The sequence below is a fragment of the Zootoca vivipara genome, chromosome 12 (genome assembly GCF_963506605.1).
Source record: "Zootoca vivipara chromosome 12, rZooViv1.1, whole genome shotgun sequence".
NCBI lineage: Eukaryota > Metazoa > Chordata > Lepidosauria > Squamata > Lacertidae > Zootoca > Zootoca vivipara.
The window spans coordinates 51,913,414-51,937,447 of NC_083287.1; the positions used below are offsets into that span (position 1 = coordinate 51,913,414).

Below are 24,034 nucleotides of genomic sequence, written 5' to 3' on the forward strand. Positions count from 1 at the left end.
TGGGATTCTCTTCTTAAGCACCAACAACCTTTACATTTTTAAAGATAAAATCAAAGTATCTGCCGAAAGGATAGTTGGCGGTTCTGTTCCACACGGTCCACTGTGCAATTTGACACACACAAAAATATTTTTAAAATAAGACAAATGAGTGCATTTTTTGTTCTGTCGCGAATGACTAGTTTGAAAGGTGTGCCTTCCAGCTCAGAACCACAAGCTTCTTCTCTTCCTTCCCTCCCAGTTTGAAGCTGGTCCGTACGGGTGCATTCTTCTGACTTTGTCTGCGATACTATCAAGATCCATCGATCAGTGAGTACATCTGCATTTCTTTCTGAAGGGTGACTGGCATTGGCTCCTAAGCCTCTGAGATATAGTTGTGCGATGCGGAATATGGCCAAAGTTTCCAAGTATGCTCTCGCTTATCACGGATGGAATTCCTTAGGCTCTGGTTTCTCAAAAAAAGTCTCCCCTGAGACTCCCTTAACAGGCACGTCTGCTTTGATTTTTAGAGCCGTATGGGCTCCTTGCACTCCACCTGCCCAGGGAGCATCTGTACATGCACAGAGTTTTAAAGTTCATTAAAGTGAAATGGTAAGCGTAGACAGTCACTATCAAAGCTTCTTCTTCTTCGGTGATCCCTCGTAGCTGAGTAAGATTGTCTTCCATAAACACGGTTTTAACAATGAGTCCCTAAGTGACTGTGGAGGCCAATTCTGGATCCACGCATCCTTCCACAGTGGGGACATTGGTTTCTGGGCGGGAGTTGATCACAGTGTGGATTTGCCAAGCGTGCCTTCCTCTTAGCACGTTTCTCCCTTGCGACCTGAGTTCGAGTGTCTTCACTTGGTAAAGGCTGTTCTCCAACTGCAGTGCTCGCAGGCCAGTTTTTCCCCAGTTGTCAGTGTTTATACCACATTTTTAAAGATTTGCCTTGAGACTGTCTTTAAACCTCTTTTGTTGACCACCAGCATTACGCTGATGGCTGCTGGTAAACCTGGAGATGGCTGTTAATGGATTAACAGCCATTAACAGCCATCTCCAGGTTTACCACTCCCATCAGCCCACCACCCATTCCCACCCACCCCCACCACCCTCTGTATATATATAGCGTCTGGCACTTCTGTTTCTAGTGTATCTGAAGAAGTGTGCATGCACACGGAAGCGCATACCAAAATATAAACTTAGTTGGTCTTTAAGGTGCTACTGAAGGAATTTTTTTATTTTGCTTCGACTCAGACCAACACGGCTACCTACCTGTTACCAAACCTTCTTCTTCTTCTTTGGAGATCACTCGTAGCCAAGTAAGATTGTCTTCCATAAACACGGTTTTAACAATGAGTCCGTAAGTGACTTTGGAGGCCAATTCTGGATCCACACGTCCTTCCACGGTGGGGACATTGGTTTCTGGGTGGGAGTTGATCACAGTGTGGATTTGCCAAGCGTGCCTTCCTCTTAGCACGTTTCTCCCTTGCACCCTGAAGCACACTGCGCTGAAGGCACGATGCCTTTCAGTAGTCAATGTCCTGCAGAAAGCGGTGTTAGGTGCTCCAACAGAAAACAGCAGAACAGTTTTTCCGGATAGATGAACTGTTTTGAAGATGATTCTTCATCAGCTGGCTATAGAATGAAGTACGTCACATGCAATGGTGAAACAAACATGAAAATGACCACCCTGCGTATAAACAACCAATAAAAAGAATAACAAGTACATACCAATTGAATAGCCTTCATTCCAGTGTGCTTTGATAGCGACTGTCTACGCTTGCCATCTCGGTTTAATGAACTCTTAAAACACGATGCACGTACTATTTCTTGCTGTGAAACGTTATATTATTATTTACTGATTGTTAGTTCATTATTAGCCGTGTGTTGCTTGCGGTTTGTCTAGAATTGTCTGTTCTGCAACACAGGGAATTTGCTTTGTATGTGCATCAGAAACCGTGCCCCTCTATACCGCTGTGGTTCAACGGTGTAGCTCATAGACGCATAGAATTGTAGAGTTGAAAGGGACCCCCAAGGGTCTTCTAGTCCAACCCCCTGCAATGCAGGAATCTTTTGCCCCACAGCCGTCCTTAGGTGGGGCTTGAACCACAAACCTTTCTGCTGCACCAGCAATATATCTTCCCTCTCCTTAAACGGAAGGCCCCTCCACGGAGTTACGCGCGGCAAATTTCCAGCCTCCTTTTCTCAGCTGCTTTTCCAGGTCCAACACTCTACAACATTCACACTGAACCCCTCTCCATCCCCGTGACTGCTTCCCACACTGCTCCAGGGTTGGAAGAACAGCAAAGGAGACACACAGTCATGCTGTGGGGCGGGGTGGGGGGAGTTTGAGGGCACACAGGCCTCCTGGTGACTCAGCTTCCGGTGCCCGTGTGGGTCTTCCAACGCGATCCTTTGCCAAATCCTCTTTTGAAGCCAACTCGGCCATTGGCCATCGCCTGCCTCTTGTGGCAGTGAGTTCCATGGTTTGTGCCGGGTGAGCCAATTGGGTGTTCCGTTCCACACAGCCCCGCCCAGGTAAATTGCAGCGGTGCTGGGGCAGGTGGTCGATCTGCCCCGCCACACTGCGCTCCCTGGGCTACCCCAGCTCACAGGAGCCGCATTCCCACAGCTCCTACCAAAACGTAAGAAGGAAACTAGGGTGGGGTTCTCCTGTGTGGGTTTCCTGCGAAGTTTCTTTGCCATACCAGGACACCTAGCCAGCAATCCCTGACCTTTCCATTGCTTCCCATGCCTAAACGATGCCTCTCTCGTCCGTTTAGCTGCCCTTCGCAATGCCTGTACCAGAAACTCATTGGTACGTATTTTTTCCTTGGGTAAGAAAACAAGGGAATCCATCTTCCCCTGAAAGTTTTGACAGTAATAATTAGAAATACACTTAGTGCAGGACAGCCTGCTCCTTCCACTCCTGCCCTGGAGAGCCGTCAAAAAAACAGCAACACCCCACAAGTCAATCCTGGTAGAGATAAGCGATAAACTCATTAAGCTTGTTGAACGTAAACAGACGATAAGAACTGGGGCATTTTAGTTCCTCCGCTTGCTTCCTCTGGGCAGCGGCTCTGATTCAGCTAATGCCTTTTTGATTGCTGTGTGTTTTTCGATTCGCAACGCCTGCCTCTCCCGACTTTGACATTAAGAGCGTTGGAAGCCAAGCCAGATTTAGGTTGGATGAGGCCCTAAGCTACTGAAGGTAATGGGGCCCTTTATAGGTCCAGCTGTCCTTTGTCAACAACAAATTTGTCACTGTTTTTTTTTTGTGTTGAATATATGCTATATGGTAATTTATGGACCTAACAGGTATCTAAAGCCATTTGCACCTGCAGAATGTAGGCACCCTATATTTTAGGGAGCAGGCTAGCAGGCGGGGCCAATGACTTACCTCATAGGAGCCTACACAACACAAAACACTGTTGCTGTATGTAGGGTTTATTTTATTTGTTTTTTTTAGAATCATAGAATTGGAAGAGACCACAAGGGCCATCCAGTCCAACCCCCTGCCAATCAGGAAACACCATCAAAGCATTCTTGACATATGCCTGTCAAGCCTCTGCTTAAAGACCTCCAAAGAAGAAGACTCCACCACACTCCTTGGTAGCAAATTCCACTGCCGAACAGCTCTTACTGTCAGGAAGTTCTTCCTAATGTTTAGGTGGAATCTTCTTTCTTGAAGTTTTAATCCATTGCTCCGTGTCTGCTTCTCTGGAGCAGCAGAAAACAATCTTTCTCCCTCCTCCATATGACATCCTTTCATATATTTGAACATGGCTATCATATCACCCCTTAACCTTCTCTTCTCCAGGCTAAACATACCCAGCTCCCTAAGCCGTTCCTCATAAGGCATCGCTTCCAGGCCTTTGACCATTTTGGTTGCCCTCTTCTGGACACGTTCCAGCTTGTCAGTATCCTTCTTGAACTGTGGTGCCCAGAACTGGACACAGTACTCCAGGTGAGGTCTGACCAGAGCAGAATACAGTGGTACTATTACTTCCCTGGATCTAGATCAGGCATCCCCAAACTTCGGCCCTCCAGATGTTTTGGACTACAATTCCCATCATCCCTGATCACTGGTCCTGTTAGCTAGGGATCATGGGAGTTGTAGGCCAAAATATCTGGAGGGCCGCAGTTTGGGGATGCCTGATCTAGATGCTGTACTCCTATTATAGCTTATATTTTGGAAATGTACATCCAGGTTTTTTCCCCCTTTATATTTTTTTTGGGTCCCCAAGAAATTGGGGCCCTAAGCTATAGCTTGTTTAGCTTATACGTAAATCTGGCACCGGTTGGAAGTCTCCAGTTCGAGCATCGTCTTCGTCAAAAACTCAGCAGGGGGCCTTGGGCGCTAAACGCCTCAGAGTCCTTCCCTGCCCCGATCTGAAATGCAAAGGGGGTACTGAGGGGCTGTGGCTCAGCGGCAGAGCATCTCCTTGGCATTCGGAGGGTCCTGACCTCGCTCTTGAGCATCGCTCTTGGAGCTAGGTGGACCAATGGTCTGAATATGCTCGCGTTCCTATATCCCCAGCGGCAGAGTCTTCGCTTCTGCACACAGCGCATAGTTGGACCGTGGAACTCCCTCCCACAAGAGGCAGTGATGGCCACCAACTTGGATGGCTTCAAAAGACGATGAGGGAAATCAACGGAGGGCAAGGATATTGTTAGGGACGATAGCTGTGCTTTGCCTCCACAGTTGAAGGCAGTCATGCTTTTGAATTCCTCCTCCTCCTCCTCCTCCTCCTCCTCCTCCTCCTCCCAGTGGTACCTCCAGTTTTCAAGTCTTTCGGAAGCCAAACATTTCGGTTTCCAAACACCGAAAACCCAGAAGTAATTGCTTCCGTTTTCAAACGCTTTTCGGAAGTCAAACGGCTTCTGCTGAGTTTTTTCTTTTCTTTTTCAATTTTCCCCATTGAAATTGCAGACTGCCCTTTGTGCCTCGGTTTTCGAACATTTCAGTTTTCGAACGGTCTTCTGGAACGGATTACGTTTGAAAACCGAGGTACCGTACCACCATATTATTATTTCTATACCATTATTATTTCTGAAAACCAAAGGGTGATTTGCAATACAGTCGTACCTCGGGTTACGACCACCTCGGGTTGCGAACAATTCGGGTTACGAACTCCGCAAACCCGGAAGTATTTTTCGCTGCATGTACGTTCCTCGCATGTGCAGAAGCGGCACGCGTGCTTTGCTCATGCGCAAAATGGCACTTCGGTTTACGACCTTTTCGGGTTACGAACTGCGACCCGGAACGGATCGTGTTCGTAACCCGAGGTACCACTGTATAAAAACACAGCAATACATATTTTAGTAAGACATGAACACACACGCACACACTGAGAGAGAGTTAGCCAAAGAATTAGGCAAAGGCCTGAGAGAAGCTGGGTGTTTTCTGTGCATCCTTGTTGCTGAAAACTACAAGAGGAGAGAGCACTCTTTTGCTAAGGTCTCCCTCGGGAGGTTATGGATTCTACTCCCTTGGAGGTTTTTAAGCAGAGGTTGGATGGCCGTCTGTCATGGATGCTCTACTTGAGATTCCTGCATTGCAGGGGGTTCCACCAGATGAACTTGGGGGTCCCTTCTAATTCTATGATTCTGTGCTCTGCGGTTTCCCATTGGCCACCGTGAGAACAGGATGCCGGACAAGACAGGCCATTGGCCTGATCCAGCAGGCTCTTGTTGCACATGTGGAAAGGGTTCCAGCTTCAATCCCCATCATCTCCAGGTAGGACACAGAGTGGCTCCATCTGCAGTCCTGGAGAGTCACTGCCAGTCGTTCAGTGCTGAGCTGGATGGAGCAGCGATCTGACTCAGTAGGAGGTTGAGGTTCCTGTGTTGCAGGGGGTTGGGCTAGATGTCCCTTGGGGTCCCTTCCAACTCTCTGGAATTCTGTCAAGCTGCTTCCTGCATTCCTGCGGAGGAGGAGAGCCTCTGGAGATTGCCATCAGCTAAGGCAGGTGTAGGCCACCTGTCGTAAGGAAAGGCACTTTGCTAGAGGATTAAGGGACATCATGAGCCTGCGACTTGGAATAACTCCCTCCTGACCTCCCTCCTCTTCTTTGCATGCGCATTCAAGCGTGTTTGGAACACAGATCCCCATCCCAGCTTAGACTCCCGAAAAAGTCTCGAAGCTTTTTAACTTTCCCCTCTGAAACGTTTTTTGTTTTGCTTTTCTCCCTCTTCGGGGGACGATGGAGCAAACAATGGCTGCTTATGTGTTTAATCAGTAATATATAGCATCATTAAAAGAAAAAAGAAAACAGGCCAAAAAACAATGGCCTTGAGAAAACAGCTCCGAGTCTCAGGGACACAGAAGGTCAATTGGGGAGGCTGCTTGGTCCATTAAGAGCAATCTATTCTAATCCATGGAAAATGTGCTTCATAGCCTCTTAATCTGCCTCAGAACTTGAGTAGCCAGGTCTTCTCTCTCTCTCTCTCTCTCTCTCTCTCTCTCTCTCCCACCTCTGACCTTCCCTCCTGAAGGGAACTGGGCTTCCATTACACGGTTCAGAGGTTTGCTGTGCATTCAAACATATGTTTCTTCCATTGCCGTTTCTATAAGATGTAGGAGACATTCCTCCTCAACTCACACTGTCTTCAAATTAATACAGCACACCCTGAAAATCACAGCTTCTATTAACACCGCGTGGTGTTCTGGATATTTTGCATCTCGATCTTCACACCCCGGGCTCTTGCGTCTTGCCTGCAGTACCCTGGTTATTTTTTCAAACTGTATTTAACGAAACGTGTTTGCTGCTTAACTGCACACGAGACCTCCGTGCGGTGTACAAAGAATGCAAAACGCACATCGGAACTGCCGTTTAGAAAAATCTAAGTTACCGGCAAGCTTATGGAAAAAGCAAAATGAGTAAGATTGACAGTCAGAAGTGTGCGTTCCGAGCTAAAATTGCAGATTAGAATAAAACACCAGCTTTGCAGGCCACAGGGGAATAGGGAAGGAAGATACAGGAAGATCTTCACCCTTCAGCCCGTAAAAGATACACTTGACCTGTGGCGGCTGGGCTTTCCTGTCTTGCATGCCATTGGACCAAACCCATAAATGGTGGCGCATGAACATGTCCAAGGAGAACATCCCTTCGGAGAGCCCTTGTGCACAGGCTGCCGTTTCCTAGAAGCGTCCCTTGCAATTATTTTAAGACCTTTTCTTCCCCCTCTTTCCCCACCCGTGGCCTATTTCTGTCGCCAACCCTGTAATTGTGTGTGTTTTGCTAATGTTAACAGTCTGTTGCCATGAAGAAAGGGGTGTGAGGTCACCCCTGGAGCAGTGCAACCTCGCCACATGGAGAGGAGCTGCGGAAGTGCCAGGCCTCCCGTTAAAAACACACACATGTGGCCGGGAGTAGGAAAATCTACAATTAAAAAAGGCGGGAGGGCAGCCGGGAGGAGAGAAGGATGGTTTGTTTTTGTGCCTGTAAGTTAAAGTGGGGCCCTAAGCTCTAGCTTCTTTAGCATATACAGTGGTACCTCGACTTACGAAGACGATCCATTTCGCAGCCGTCTTCGTAAGTCGAAGTCTTCGGTTGTCGAAGCGCCACTTCTGCGCATGCGCAAAGTGCGATTTCGTGCTTCTGTGCATGCAGGGCCGGTGCTAGGGCTTTTTGCGCCCTAGGCAAAATCACCTTCTGGCGCCCCCCCCCGGCACATGCGTCATGCCCCACGCACAACGCCGCTGATGCCCCTGTGTCCCCTCCATAGGTGGGAGGAGCGCAAGCCAAAAGGAGAGCTCAGCGCCCTCCCACCTGTGGAGGGGATGCTGTGAGCTACTCAGCGGCTGTAATGAGTGAGCGGCGGTGGCAGCAGCAGCGCCCATAGCTGAAGCCTTCAGCTATGGGCGCTGGCGCCGCCCGCTCTCTGCAGCCGCTGAGGAGCTCACAGCGTCCCCTCCATAGGCGGGAGGAGCGCGAGCGCGCACCGTGGTAGGGCGGCGGTGGCGCGGGGGTTTTGCGGGGCAGGCTGGCCAGCGCCCCCTCCATTTACGCGCCCTAGGCGATTGCCTAGTCCGCCTAACTGGACACACCGGCCCTGTGTGCATGCACTGACCGCACGCGCGGGGAAAAGACTTCTGGGATTGTCGACTTTGGAAGTCGAAACCCTCGGAAGTCGAATTGTTCGGATGTCGAGGTACCACTGTACATAAATCTGGCACTAGCCACCCCACTTACTGCACCCTTGCTGGCGAGGTGTTGAGGGGGGGGCGTTTCATTATTTTGTCTCGTGAAAAGTGCATCGAACTAAAGGAGGGTGGTGAGGCTCTTTCCCGCTTCCTCTTTCGCCTCCGTGTGCTCAGATTAACTATTTTGCCTGGCTCCGGGGCAGCGGGAGGGCAAAGCAATGGACCCAACACCTGTGTTGTTCACGCTTGGCCTGTCTTGATAGGTCGCCTGGTTGTTACGTGTACCTAATGGAGACTACCCAGGGGATTTCAGTACAACCCAGGCTTAGCCGCCAGTCTCCATCCCACGGCCTTGATGGCTTCCTCACTCGCAGAAATGATGCGAAGGGCAGATGTCTCTCCTCTGCGGGCGTCTTAGGGACAACTCAAGATTCCCAGGCCGTTTGCACCCAAGGATGGAATTAGAAACTTCCTCCTATTGTCCGGACTCAACGTCCCACAGCCCCTAATTGACGCAGGTTGCCCCGGTCAGTTGTTTCTAGCAAAGGTTTGGGGTTTCCAGAGTGTGATTGTTCCCTTAGCGAAAAACTGTGGCCAGTAGCCAAAGGTGGTTCTTTCTGAAGCCCCATTGAAAGTGTGCAATGATATTTGCTCTTTGACTGCTCCTTATTTCACGTTCTGCTATGTCAGTTCAGCTCTGAAAAGAGTTCCAGCCATTAATGTAGCTATAATAATAATAATAATAATAATAATAATAATAATAATAATAATAATAATGTTTTATTTTATAAGTCATCACCTTTTAAAAATTGAAGCATACTCTTTGAGTGCTTCATTTAAAGGCTCTTTTTTGAATTTTTTTTAGTACTCATAGTAACTTCCTCAATACTTTCTGCGGATACTCATGTTCACAATGAAATATATTGTGGCCTTATTCTTTGAATAAAATCTTTTATTTAGAGAGATAGAGGAGGCCTATGGATTCTAGCATTTGACTTTGGGGGAGGATTTTCAGGTCTGCCCTTCTTAAATCACCCAGATTCCTCCAGAGTCTTGACTTAATAATTGCACAAAAGGGTTTAAGGCAGTCTTCAGCAACCTAGTGCTCTGCAGATGTTTTGGATTCTGTGCTGGTTGGGACGGAAGGGAGTTGAAATCCACACATCTGGAGGGCAAGACATTGGCTAAGGCTGGTTTAAAGTGTGCAGCAGTGATGCAAAATGCACCTGGGTTGAACAGTGCACGCTTATAATAGGACTTTGCACACCCATGGCAGAATTTGGGAATGTCACGGAACCTGGCCCAGTCTCCAAAATATTGGACTAGCCAGGGGTAGGCAACCTAAGGCCCATGGGCCACAAGCGGCCCACGGGGGTGGTTTAACTGGCGCATGAACTGCCCCTGAACCGAGCTGCTCACTCGGTGAGTCCCCGCACATTGTGCTAAACCAGTGCGGCACGGGGACTCGCTTCTGCAGTGCCAGAAATCGTGTCTGCTCCTGCGCAGACGCAGATGCTGGAAATCACGTCTGCACAAATGCAGACGCAGGAAATTGCGCTGTGTGCGCTCATGCACGAGCGTGAGCCGGCCCACGGAGGGATCTCTGCTGGAGTGAACTGGCCCAGGCAAGGTAAACCTTGCTGACCCCTAGACTAGACCCTTTTTATGGTGTGCTTTTGACGTGCCCTTGAAGGTTTGGGGGAAACTTCAGTCAATCTAACTTTGCTGCCTTCATTTTTATCCCCCCACCCTAGAGTACGTGGAGATTTTGATGTGATCACAAACCAGCTGATTGGCGCACACGGATACTGTACGCAGGTAAATATGGCAAAGGCTTCTGAGACGGGGCCGAAATGTACCGGTATATGTCAGGGGGTGAATTTTGTGAGCGGGTGTCATGGTTGGGTTGGACACAGAGGAATGGTGGGAAGCGCCAGCTGGAGGGACCTCAGAGGGGAAAAGCTCAGAGCCCGGAGGTTGGTGGTGGGACGATGATGAGGGGTCAGAGGGAGAAGACTAGGAGAAGGAGGACGTGTCAGAAGCTGAAGAGGTAACAGGGCTTAGTGAGCAGGGAGAATCTGTGGCAGAGAGAAGTTTAGAATCCATGGCAGAAGCTGAAGCAGAAGAGGAGGGGAGGCCAAGATGCAGGGATGAGTCAGGCTGGTGAAGAAGCAAGGGGGTCTCCTCCTTCTGCAATAAGCTTCCTTGCAGAACCAGGAGAGGCATGAAAAGGGCAGAGGAGAGGTTGGTTGCATACGGGCACAGTCTCTGATTTCTTGGGGGAAAGCCTTGGCGAGAAGGGGACTTAGACAACTGGGAGGTGGGGTTCAGTCCCGGCAACTGATTCCTGAGGATGAGCTGCTGTGCTCATTAAGCCTGACACCCAGCCAAGTCTCTGAAAATCCTGTTTTTGCTAATAAAGAACTAACTCCAACTTTGAACGGTGCGATTTGCTGCCGGCTGGTTATTTGGCAGCGGGTGCCATGGGCACCATCCCCCAGGGTCCTATCTCTCTGCCCTCTCCCAGACCAGCCCCTCTCCCTGCAGACAGAGATAAACACACACTTTTCCAAGGGATCTGGAGGAAAGTTGGGTCCAGCAGAATTAGTCCTAGAACATGAGCACCAGCTCTTCCTACAGTGTCTGTTCCAAGAGCCCCTTTTTCTTCTGCGGTAACCAGGAATTGGTCAACCTTCTACTGACTGGCCAAGCCGTGTCCAACGTTTTCAATGACGTGATGGAGCTGGACTCTGGGAATGGCAACATCACCCTCTTGAAAGGCGTCTCCGGCCGCAGCGACATCGGCGTCCTGTCCCTCTTTGAGCACTACAACATCTGTCAGGTACGCACCAAATTCCAGGGCCTTGAACACTGATGGAACCAGCCTTTTCCCCTGTCCAGAAAGGCTGTCTTTGATTTACTTGTATCTAGTTCAGGAGGAGAACCCTCTTAGGGCTGAGCCACAGGGTACACTGCTTTCCATCCTGACATCTGTGCAAAATTGGGGTGTCTCAGTGTTCCTTTACTTCTCTGTTGTTCTTACTCCTCTCGCATTCCAGGATGGTAAGGTGAATTTCTGTAATCAGCCCCATGGGAATATAGGAGCATATGGAGCTGCCTTCTACTGAGCCATCTCATTTCCCTTCTAGCTTTCTTCAAAAACGTTTGCAGAGGTGGCTAGAGCCTGACCACCTCTGTAAAGAGTCTTGAAGGAAGCAGCGCCCTCCTAGCCTGGTGGGATTTTGTGGGTGGGTGGGTGGAGAGAGATGTCTATAATAATATAGATGGTATTTAACACCAGTAGAATTAGCCAAAGTGTATAGATTGAGTAGTAAATTATGCTGGAAATGTAAAGATAAAGATGGTGAATGTTATCATATGTGGTGGACGTGCGAAAAAGTAAAAAGATTTTGGGAAATGATATATAATGAATTGAAAAAGATGTTTAAGTATACCTTTCCCCCAAAACCTGAAGCTTTTCTATTGGGATTAATGGGAGAGGAAATAGCAAAAGGAGATAAGAGATTATTTAGGTATGCTACAACCACGGCGAGGACTTTATTAGCCCAAAAATGGAAATTACAGGGGATACCGACGATTGAGGAGTGGCAAGCGAAAATGATTGACTATGCAGAGTTAGCAGGATCCGAAACCAGGGAGAGACAAAGTACCAAAGGGAATGGAGTAAATTCATTGACTATATGGAGAAGAACTGTAAAAGTTTAAAGACACTTGCAGGACTGAAATAAATCCTACGAACTTGATTTAAACATGTTGGTAAAAAGGAGCTGTGAGATAAGAGTGAGAAATAAAGCCGAATGACCGGGGGGGGGGGGGGGAGTGACAGCTCGGCAGAGCAAAATGAACGGAGATCGGTGAATATAAGATGGAATGTATTTTAAAAAAATTTGTTGTTGTTTTTGTTTTCTTGCTTGTTTGGAAAATTCAATAAAAATCATTTGAAAAAAAGAGAGAGATGTAAATAATAATAATAATAATAATAATAATAATAATAATAATAATAATAATAATAATTTATTGTTTATACCCCACCCATCTGGCTGAGTTTCCCCAACCACTCTGGGCAGCTCCCAAACGATTCAGCACTAAATATTAAATACTTCCCTAAACAGGGCTGCCTTCAGATGTCTTTTAAAAATAGGATAGCTGCTTATTTCCTTGACATGCAATGGGAGGGTGTTCCACAGGGCAGGCGCCACTACCGAGAAGGCCCTCTGTCTGGTTTCCTGTAACCTCACAATGAGGGAACTGCCAGAAGGCCCTCGGCGCTTCATCTCAGTGTCCGGGCTGAAGACCCTCCTTCAGGTATAGTGGACCGAGGCCATTTAGGGCTTTCAAGGTCAGCACCAAAATTTTTAATTATGCTCGGAAGCGTACTGGGAGCCAATGCAGGTCTTTCAGGACTGGTGTTATGTGGTCTCGGCGGCCACTCCCAGTCACCAGTCTAGCTGACGCATTCTGGATTAGCTGTAGTTTCCGGGTCACCTTCAAAGGTAGCCCCACGTAGAGCGCATTGCAGTAGTCCAAGCGAGAGATAACCAGAGCATGCACCACTCTGGTGAGACAGTCCGCAGGCAGGTAGGGTCTCAGCCTGCGTACCAGATGGAGCTGATAGACAGCTGCCTTGGACGCAGAATTAACCTGCGCCTCCATGGACAGCTGTGAGTCCAAAATGACTCCCAGGCTGCACACCTGGTCCTTCAGGAGCACAGTTACCCCATTCAGGACCAGGGAGTCCCCCACACCTGCCCGCCCCCTGTCCCCCCAAAACAGTACTTCTGTCTTGTCAGGATTCAACCTCAATTGTATTCTACAGTATGTCCATGATGCTTACTTCGCCGAACCTTTATTAGGCATTGCAAATAAAGACAATCCTAAAAACATCCATATATAATTTTTTTAAATATATATATATACAAATTAACATCCATGTAAATAATAATCATCATCATCGTCATCCTTGTAATAGCAAGTATTTTCAATGGAGTTTCTTCCCACTAAATAGTGCCATTCACCACTCTTGAGAAACGATTAATAAAAGCTCAGCCATCCTTGCGGTTAATGTCAGACAGATAGAATCTGGTATTTTCATTGTGCCGTGATGTTAGGTAAAGGTAAAGGGGCCCCTGACCATCAGGTCCAGTCGTGTCCAACTCTGGGGTTGCGGCGCTCATCTCGCTCTATAGGCCGAGGGAGCCGGCGTTTGTCCGCAGACAGCTTCCGGGTCATGTGGCCAGCATGACAAAGCTGCTTCTGGCGAACCAGAGCAGCGTACGGAAACGCCGTTTACCTTCCCGCCAGAGTGGTCCCTATTTATCTACTTGCACTTTGACATGCTTTCGAACTGCTAGGTGGGCAGGAGCTGGGACCGAGCAACGGGAGCTCACCCTGTTGCAGGGATTCGAACCGCCGACCTTCTGATCGGCAAGCCCTAGGCTCTGTGGCTTAACCCACAGCGCCACCTGGGTCCCTGTGATCACCTGGGTCGCCGTGATGTTAGACTACCCAAAAAAGAGGGGATAGCACATGTTTGTATAGCTGGTTGTACGGTGGACAGTAGAAAAGGTTACGTTCTACAGTGTCTGGCGCATTCAAAGAACATCTGCAATGTCTATCGTTTCTGGGGATGTTTGGATATCTGCCCCTTGACAAAAGCTGGGGGAGAAACATTCTGTTGGGCTAACATAAAGGCCCTGCATTGGACTGGAATGTCCATGGTACAATAATAGTGAACCAATGGCAGATTCATACTGGGCCATCCACAGATCATTTTGCTGCATTAGTCGTTCTCCAAAGCTTCCCCCATGTTATCGCTGCCTGGAAAACACAAGCGTGGGTCCAAAAAATGAAACCCAAAATGTTTGTGGCCTGGGAAGTTCCGGGCAACACACCAGTTTGGAAACATAGTACAGTCAACAACCATTTTGTGCGGGAGTTCTGTCCTGGCGTGAGGCAGGCAGGATTGGGCCGACACTCCAACCCAGTCCAAACCTTCCACGGACTGGTGCAAAGTTGGCCTAGATTGCTCTGTCTGCCTCCCTGGTATGGTTGTTGCCTCCAGCGCCTGCTTTTGGGGGGTTGTCTTTAGCTCCTGTGATTTTTGTTGTGTTTTACATTGGTCGGTTTTAGCCTAGGTTGGATTCTTAAGGTTTATTGTGACTTTTTCTTTTATCTTGCGTGATGCCCAGAGAGCTTGTTCACGAGGCTTCCGAGAAGCCTAAGTAATACATGCCATAAATAAGTAAATACCCCACATTTCGCCCTGTACTCTGAAGGGATTCTAGCATTTGATTAACATACGGCGTCTGGGGGAAATTGGGCTCCTGGCGAGCGACTTAATCAATTGCAGAAATCCCTGCAAAAGGGCATGCCCATTTTTTGCCTTAAGTGAAACTCCTGATGCAAAGAGGCTGGGTTTTATAAATATATATATATCATTATTGAGAACATGTGCCTTCCACTGTGTGTTGGAAGGATTAAGTCTCCGGGCGCACGAGGGAGGCAGTGAAAAGCAAATGAAATTCTAGTGGGTTTAATTCTTCCTCGGCTTGGTTCTAAAGCGGGCTGGGGGAGAGCGGGCTTGCTGTCTCCTCTCAACCACTGGTGTGTAAACAGAGAGAGGCTCGTAATACTCCTTTAAGCAAGCTGGCATTACCAGAAACCAAGCTGAACCCAAACCTTTGCAATCGCACGCACGCACGTGCACACACGCACACACACACTTAATTCTCCTGCCCGAAATGTCAGCAAATGGGCTCACTCAGCACTGAATAAACTCACAGTAACTGAAACCAGGGATGGAAAAGCAGTAGGGAGAGAGCCACATGTTCAAGGATAGTTAGTTAATTTATTTTTACGGTTCTCGACCAGCACACGCATTTATACATCAAACAATCCAATATACAATTTAAAATATATACAATAAATATAAACTATAGCCATTATAAAAGTTATTAGGTAATAGAAATTATCACTACTTGGGAGGGTACATATATGAATAATATGTCTAAACTTTCACCATTATAAATTTTTTTTTATAAAAGCAGGTATCACTACTTGGGAGAGTACTATGACGACGACGACTAATAATAATAATAATAATAATAATAATAATAATAATAATAATAATAATAATAATTTATTATTTATACCCCGCCCATCTGGCTGGGTCTCCCCAGCCACTCTGGGCGGCCTACAACAGAAGAATAAAACACAATAATCTATTAAACATTAAAAGCCTCCCTGAACAGGGCTGCCTTCAGATGTCTTCTAAAAGTCTGGTAGTTGTTTTCCTTTTTGACACCTGTTGGGAGGGCGTTCCACAGGGCAGCCGCCACCACCGAGAAGGCCCTCTGCCTAGTTCCCTGCAACTTGGCTTCTCGCAACGAGGGAACCGCCAGAAGGCCCTCGGTGCTGGACCTCAGTGTCCGGGCAGAACGATGGAGGTGGAGACACTCCTTCAGGTATACCCAAATACGCCTGCTTGACCACTTCGGTGCAGTTGGCACTCCTACAGGCGCCACATAACTAGGGCTGGGTGGTATCTAGTTAATCATAAATAGTCATAATAATAATTTTATTATTTATACGTCGCCCATCTGGCTGGGTTTCCCCAGCCACTCTGGGCAGCTTACAGCACATATAGAAACATAATAAAAGGTCAAACATTAAGAACTTCCCAATATAGGGCTGCATTCAGATGTCTTCTAAAACTTGTGTAGTTCTTTATCTCTCTGACCTCTGATGGGAGGGTGTTCCACAGGGCGGGTGCCACTACCGAGAAGGCCCTCTGCCTAGTTCCCTGCAACTTGGCTTCTCCCAACGAGGGAACCGCCAGAAGGCCCTCGGCGCTGGACCTCAGTGTCCGGGCAGAACGATGGAGGTGGAGACGCTCCTTCAGGTATACTGGACCGAGGCCATTTAGGGCTTTAAAGGTCAGCACCAACGCCAACACATATATAAATAACATGTCTAAACTTTCACCATTATAATTTTTTTAGATAAAAGCAGGTATCACTACTTGGGAGGGTACATCTAATAGCTCTGCCCTTGCTCTCACATTAGAGTTAGCATCTGAAAGGAGCCACTCTATAGAGAAATTGTCCGAGTGTCCAGGAAGCTCAGCCAGCATCGGGGGATGAGCTCGCCTCGCACCTCCTCGTAGTAGCTGCATCGCAGGAGTATGTGGCCAATAGTTTCCACTTCCCCAGATCCACACGGGCAGCATCTCTCGCACATTGGGGTCCGTTTATAGTTCCCTTGAAGAACTGCTGAGGGCATTATGCTATATCGCACTAACGTGAAAGCTCTTCTATGAGATGGTATTTCCAGGTGGCATAGATATGCACAGGGCAGGGTATGTATCTCCTTTCCTCCTGAATAAGAAAGTGGGGTACTTTACTCAAATCCCTCTGCCTTTCTATATCTGTTATCCTCCTTTTAACTATAATCTTTGCAGAGTTGAGGTCCCGTGATAGCAGGCTGGCTGGATGAAGGCCTATGTTCAAGGATAAATGCAGTTCCTAGAGCAGGGCTGGGGAACCTATGGCTTTCCAAGCACGGTTGGGCTTTTTGTCCACAGGGGAAAGGCTGTAGCTCAGTGACGTAGAGCATGCAGAAGGCCCCAGTTTCAAACCCTGGCTTGACTGTCAAACAGTTGTTACTGTCACACAATTCTTCCTGATGTTTAGTTGGACTCTCCTTTCTTGTAGCTTGAATCCATTGGTTCGAGTCCTACCCTCCAGAGCAGGAGAAAACAAGCTTTCTCCATCTTCCATGTGACAACCCTTGAGATTTTTGAAGATGGCTCCCAGACAGAATTACAAGCCTAGTAGATGAGGGGAGCACTGTGGATGTAGCCTATCTTGATTTCAGCAAGGCCTTTGACAAGGTGCCCCATGATATTCTTGTAAAGAAGCTGGTAAAATGCGGGCTAGACAATGCTACCATTCAGTGGATTTGTAACTGGCTGACTGACCGAACCCAAAGGGTGCTCATCAATGGCTCCTCCTCATCCTGGGGAGTAGTGACTAGTGGGGTGCTACAGGGTTCTGTCTTGGGCCCAGTCTTATTCCACATCTTCATCAATGACTTGGATGATGGGCTTGAGGGCATCCTGATCAAGTTTGCAGATGACACCAAATTGGGAGGGGTGGCTAATACCCCAGAGGACAGGATCACACTTCAAAATGACCTTAACAAATTAAGACAACTGGGCCAAAGCAAACAAAATGAATTCTAACAAGGAGAAATGTAAAGTACTACACTTGGGAAAATAAAAAATAAAAAATGAAAGGCACAAATACAGGATGGGAGACACCTGGCTTGAGAGCAGTACATGTGAAAAGGATCTAGGAGTCTTGGTAGACCACAAACTTGACATGAGTCAACAGTGTGATGCAGCAGCTAAAAAAGCCAATGCAATTCTGGACTGCATCAATAGGGGTATAGTATCTAGATCAAGGGAAGTAATAGTACCACTGTATTCTGCTCTGGTCAGACCTCACCTGGAGTACTGTGTCCAGTTCTGGGCACCACAGTTCAAGAAGGATACAGACAAGCTGGAACGTGTCCAGAAGAGGGCAGCCAAAATGGTCAAAGGCCTGGAAATGATGCCTTATGAGGAACGGCTTAGGGAGCTGGGTATGTTTAGCCTGGAGAAGAGAAGGTTAAGGGGTGATATGATAGCCATGTTCAAATATATAAAAGGATGTCATATGGAGGAGGGAGAAAGGTTGTTTTCTGCTGCTCCAGAGAAGCGGACACAGAGCAATGGATTCAAGCTACAAGAAAGAAGATTCCACCTAAACATTAGGAAGAACTTCCTGACAGTAAGAGCTGTTCGGCAGTGGAATTTGCTGCCAAGGAGTGTGGTGGAGTCTCCTTCTTTGGAGGTCTTTAAGCAGAGGCTTGACAGGCATTTGTCAAGAATGCTTTGATGGTGTTTCCTGCTCGGCAGGGGGTTGGACTGGATGGCCCTTGTGGTCTCTTCCAACTCTATGATTCTATGATTCCCATCTCCTCTCAGTCCCTTCTTTTCCAGGCTAATCATGCCCAACTCCCTCAACCGTTCCTCATAAGGCTTGGTTTCTAGACCCTTGATCATCTTGGTTGCCCTCCTCTGTCAATATCCTTTAATTATCAGTGGTGGCCAAAGTTTTTTCAAAGGGGGCCAGATTTGATGAAGTGAAGGCCCATGAGGAGTGGTGCTGAAGGGCCAACCAAAGTTGTTATCCTTTCTTTAGGATTGAAGTTGTTGAGGTTTTTTTTTAAGAATCTAACCCCAGGAAATAAACTGCCACAGGGGCCGGATTAAACCGACCGGCGGGCCGGATTAGGCCTCCTGAAACGGACTTTGGATATGCCTGCCTTAAGTTGTGGCTCCCAGAACTGAACACAGTATTCCAGGTGTGGTCTGAGCAAGGCAGAATAGAGCGGAACTATGACTTCCCTTGATCGGGACATTCTATTTCTGTTAGTGCAGCCTAGAGTAGCATTAGCTTTTCTTTCTTTCTTTCTTTTTTTTTTTGCTGCTACATCACACAGTTGATTCACCTCCCTGTCAAGATCTGAGCTTGTTATATTTATTCTGAACCTCTCAATTCTTTCCATCCTCTCTCCTCTCTTCATTGCCTTTCATGTTCTCCGTTCCTATTCAAATCTGCAAGTGATCATAGAACAGCCTGATCCTCGTGTTTATTTTCGGACGCGGCCTGTCCATATGGGAATGCATTCTATTAATGACAAATCCTTCAGCCTCCTGGAGGAAGCTCATGTCCCACTTGCAGGTTTTCCGTGGGCCTCTACTTGACCGCTGTGAGAACAGGCCTGAACTAACAGGACTCTGCCCAAGTGTCTGTGTGTGTTGGTGTTTATGGCAATGCCCTACAAGTAATTGAATTTAATGCCAATGATGGATGATATCGGAGACTGGCAGGACGCTGGCGGCTGTGTAGCAGGGAAGCGGTGCTGGAGTCTGACTCGGGAGAGGGGCCTAGTGATCAGTGGGGACCTGTACCAGCCAGGAGGCAAGAGATGGAGGCAGGGGGAGAGGCTTCAGAGCTGGAGGGTGGAGCACAGGGATGGGTAGGAGGAAGAGGCACATCAGGCAGGTGAAGGGCCAGGTGCATCTCCACTCTCTCCTGCACCACCCTCTTCCAGAACCAGGAGCGGATTGAAGAGGGATGAGCAGAAGCAGCTTCCATGCAGGCGTAGTCTCTGCATGTGTGCAGCCCCATCGGGCGAAGGTACATAAACTTGGGGGGGGGGGCTCATCTGTTGCTGCAACTGCTCCATAGTGCACAGACCTGGGAATAGAACTGTCTAGCTGTTAGATTGGTGTGCGTAGGTCTCCAGAGCTGTAGAAGTGACTGTGTTATTTTTTACAATAAAGAGTCAGCTTTCTGCCATGTGCATTGCTTTGGCAGGGAAGCACCCTTGACAGATTACACTCCTACATCTACACTGATTACTTCGCATGCGCGAAGCACGATTTTGTGCTTCTGCGCATGCACCGACTGCGTGCGCCGCTCTGCATGGGTGCAGAATGTCCGCGCCGAAAATACTTCCAGAGGCTTAGACTTTGGAAGTCGAATTCTTCAGAAGTCGAAGCCTTCGTAAGTCGAGGTATGACTGTACTGCAATATTGTCAACGCTGGCTGGTAGCATCTCTCAAGAGTGTCAGGCATCTCCTTCCCAGCCTTGGAGATGTCGTGGATTGAACCAGGGATGTTTTGCATGAAAACTTTGTGTTCTACCAGTGAGTTGTGAAGCGGAGCCACGGGAGGAGGGTCGGGACAAATGGAGCAACTGGTCCCATAGACAAGATGCACCTTGTGTGTTTTTTCCAAAGAGAATGGGGAGCAAGTACAGTACTTGATTTTAGCCTTGTTGGGAATCTGATAAATGGACTGTGATGGGAACATCTTTCAATAAACTGTGCTGGGAACCCTTGCTCAAGCCAAGGAGTGGTGCTGTAAACATTATTTATAGAGCTGAGTTGGACATTTGATGTCAAGAAACTGACCTGGAGCTTTTGATTGGCTGTAAATGGATCGGAGACTGTTGAATTAATGAACTCGGCAAGGATTGAGCTTGGGAGTTTGAATTGATGGGAATCTGTTATTGGAGTCTGGTTTACCACACGTTCGAATGACGGGCAGTAAGGTGTAATTTTGCTTTGGGGATGAGCAAGTCGTATGGAATTGTCATGGCCAGAAAGAAGTGGTAGAAGGGAGAGATGTTGGCAGATGATAGATTTTGTGGAATACGTCCAGTCAGAATGTGGTTTCAACAGCAGAGAAGAAAATGCATTTTGATTGATTGGATGGTGGCGATTTAGCTTCCTGGAAACTCTAATCAGAGTTTAAGATGTAAAAGAAACAATAAGAAAAGTCTGAACAGTAAGTTAAAATATGGCTTCAGGCCCAGTTGGCTTCTCCTGTGAATATTATCAGTAATATAAAAGCATATTGCCTTCAAAAGTAACATTGGGTATGAATGACTGCTTAGTGGGGGATACAGCTCCTGAGAGAACCATCATATTAAAACCTAAGCTTGGAAGGGATCTCTTGTAGATTGGACTATTCAGACCAATATCTCTGGACTATAAAATGTTGGGTGGCCATGTTGTCTGTCACCTAAACATATTATTAATAGGGAAGGTGGCTTTGTATAGAACAGTTTTTCCCGCAAAGTATGGTACTCCTCCCTGCTGAGGTATGTGAAAGGGTTTCAAAGGGTATGTGGCATAATTTTTTATTTTAATTTATCATAGAGAAAATACTATTATTAAAACCAAATTATCTTCACCTGAGAAGGCGAGGACTAAACTCCCGGAAGTCATACGCGATTATTGCGAGTTTGGGGAACCCTGGTATAGAAGATTTTCTGGTAAAGTAACAATCGCAGTATAAGAGATAATGAAAAATCAAGACTAGTGCTTAGATAGTGATACACAAAAGGCATTTGCTCAAGTAGAATGGACTTTTTTTGAAGAGAGAGTTATTGTTATGTTTGGAATGGGAGAAAAATGATTGCATATAGATTTCCTTGTCGTATGATAAAAGGCCAGCATTTGGCTATGCATTAACAACTACCGTATTTTTCCGTGTATAAGACTAGGTTTTCCCCCTAAAAAATAAAGTCAAAAATTAGGGGGCAGGGCCATCTCCCCCCATTTTCTTAAATCTGAGTCCCCCCAAATAGACGGAAAAATAAGGTAACTTCCAATCAAACTGTACTTTAAAAAGGAACAATGTACTGCTACCCTTTCCCCCAATTTGTAATCGACCAGGGTGGAAATTATATGACTGCATTGTCTTGATGTTTCATGACACTGTGGAATTTGTAATAATCACTTTTGTATTTTGAAAATATAAATAAGAAACGGAGTGCTTAGCTTAGTTGGTTGAGGATCCTGCTTTGCTGAGCCCACCTAAGGGAACTCTATAATAAAGTTCTTTGCTGATCTGCGCTGATCAGGCCAAATCTGGAGTACAATTTGGGGCGGCACATTTTAGGATGGACACTAACAAACTAGGGCTTCATCCACAGGAGGGCAACCATGATGGAGAGAGCTCTGGAAGCCATTTCCTGTGAAGACCAGTTGAAAAAAACTAGATATGTTCAGCCTGGGAAGTGGGAAGGTTAAGGGTCGGTGCGGCAGGTATATTCCAGTATCTGTCAAGGTAGAAGATGGAGAAGACACATTCTCTGTTGCCCCAGAGGGCTAGAGCTAGTGGATTGGAAATGGCAAGGAAGCGTATTTCACCTGAACTATTGGGAGAGACCAACAGCTGTTTGGCCATGAAACTGGTTGCCTTGAGATTTAGCAGGTTGTCCTTCGCCAGAGGGAATTTCAGCAGAGGCTGAATAATAATAATAATAATAATAATAATAATAATAATAATAATTTATTATTATTTATACCCCAGCCACTCTGGGCGGCTTCCAACAAAACATTAAAATACAGAATGATCCCTTCATTCCCTTCATGGATCAATGCCTTGTCATGGCGAAGGGGCTTGAATAACTCAGAGAAGCTATGAGCTATGCCATGCAGGGCCACCCAAGATGGACAGGTCATAGTGGAGAGTTTTGACTAAGCGTGATCCACCTGGAGAAGGAACTGGCAAGCCACTCCAGTATCCCTGCCAAGAAAACTCCATGGACAAAGACAAAGACAACAGAAATCCATCAAACATTAAAAGCTTCCCTAAACAGGGCTGCCTTGAGATGCCTTCTAAAGTCTGGTAATTGTTGTTCTCTTTGACCTCTGGTGGGAGGGCATTCCACAGGGTGGGTGCCACTACCGAGAAGGCCCTCTGCCTGGTTCCCTGTAACTTGGCTTCTCGTAGCGAGGGAACCGCCAGAAGGCCCTCTGTACTGGACCTCAGTGTCCGGGCAGAACGATGGGGGTGGAGACGCTCCTTCAGGTATACTGGGCCAAGGCCGTTTAGGGCTTTCAAGGTCAGCACCAACACTTTGAATTGTGCTCAGGAACATTCTGGGAGCCAATGTAGGTCTTTCAGGACCGGTGTTATGTGGTCTCGGCGGCCACTCCCAGTCACCAGTCTAGCTGCCGCATTCTGGGTTAGTTGCAGTTTCCGGGTCACCTTCAAAGGTAGCCCCACAAAGAGCGCATTGCAGTAGTCCAAGTGAGAGATAACTAGAGCATGCACCACTCTGGCAAGACGGTCTGCAGGCAGGTAGGGTCTCAGCCTGTGTACCAGATGGAGCTGATAGACAGCTGCCCTGGACACAGAATTGACCTGCGCCTCCAGGTCAATTAGCCGGTGTGGAAGCTGAGAGGCTGGCCTTCTATCCTGCACCACACCCTTTTACCTTTGGCTCCATCCAACACCTGTATGTGGCCCTCAGAAGATCAGTCAGGACGGAAGGAGGCCATCAAACTTGAAAGGGTTCCATGCCCTTGTTTTACTGCATTTTGTGCATTCCCTGAGGGACAGGGACAACTCCTGTGGTGTCCGTTTGGACGCCATTTTGCATCCCCCACAAGGCCCCGGACCAGGCATCCTTCCAGGGCATTGTGGGATACGTGTTGCAGGGGTGGGGATGTCATAAAGAACGGTGGAGTTCTTTTATCCCACCTGGGGAGGTGGGAGAAAAGAAAAGAAAAAGAGAACCATCGAAGAAAAAGGTCTCAGAAAAAATCCAGGCCGCTTCTGTTTCTTGTACCTAAGGCATTCTGAGATAATCAGTGTGAAATGCTTTGCAGATGCAGGGAAAAGGCCTGTGTTGATGTCAAATACTTGCAACTCATTCCATCTTGCTTCTGGCAGGCGTTTCGTCTTTTCAGCACCTATCAAAACCTATCATTTTTCAACAGGCCTTTCAGACAGAGGTGTTGTTTTTTTTAACCCAGCCTGTAATCTGTATTGGTTTTGAAATTGTTCTTATCTATGAAATCATGTTATGTGTGTGTTTTTGATGTTAAATTTCTTTGAGATGTTTCATAGGATGTGATTCACAAACGAAATAAATTGCTGCTATTATTATTAGCTCCCTTCTCTGCTCTGTCCAATGTAACCTCCTTGGCAATTTTTGGGGGTGCCTTGTTTGCTGTAGTGCCTTCCTTTTATCTCGTAAAACAGGGCAATAACTGATACCTGACCCCTGTTTGCATCTTGGGATGTTGCAAGCATTGAAGGCAGAGAAGCAGCCTGGGCTTCATTCCCATCACACACCCCTTTAAGTAGCTGCAGGGGAAAAAAAATCTGCCCCGCAGCTCTGACCAAGGGGCAAAATGCCTTTGGGTGTAAAGAACTTTTGTTCTGGAAGTGACCAGGGTCACCTTGTTGAGAGGAATTGATTTACCATCGCAGAAGCATGGAATGAAGTCAAACAGGCATGGACTTCTCCTGG

General features: G+C 47.3%; 1 protein-coding gene across 1 annotated transcript in view; it reads left to right on the plus strand.

The window, feature by feature from the left end:
- The window catches only part of MINDY4 (MINDY lysine 48 deubiquitinase 4), a 96,631-nt gene that overhangs the window by 51,203 nt on the left and 21,394 nt on the right, over nucleotides 1-24,034 (plus strand). Inside the window, exons 13-15 of the mRNA XM_060280935.1 lie at nucleotides 239-306; nucleotides 9,883-9,946; nucleotides 10,809-10,970. Coding sequence (XP_060136918.1) covers nucleotides 239-306; nucleotides 9,883-9,946; nucleotides 10,809-10,970 — 294 coding nt within the window. The remainder of the gene's footprint in view (nucleotides 1-238; nucleotides 307-9,882; nucleotides 9,947-10,808; nucleotides 10,971-24,034) is intronic.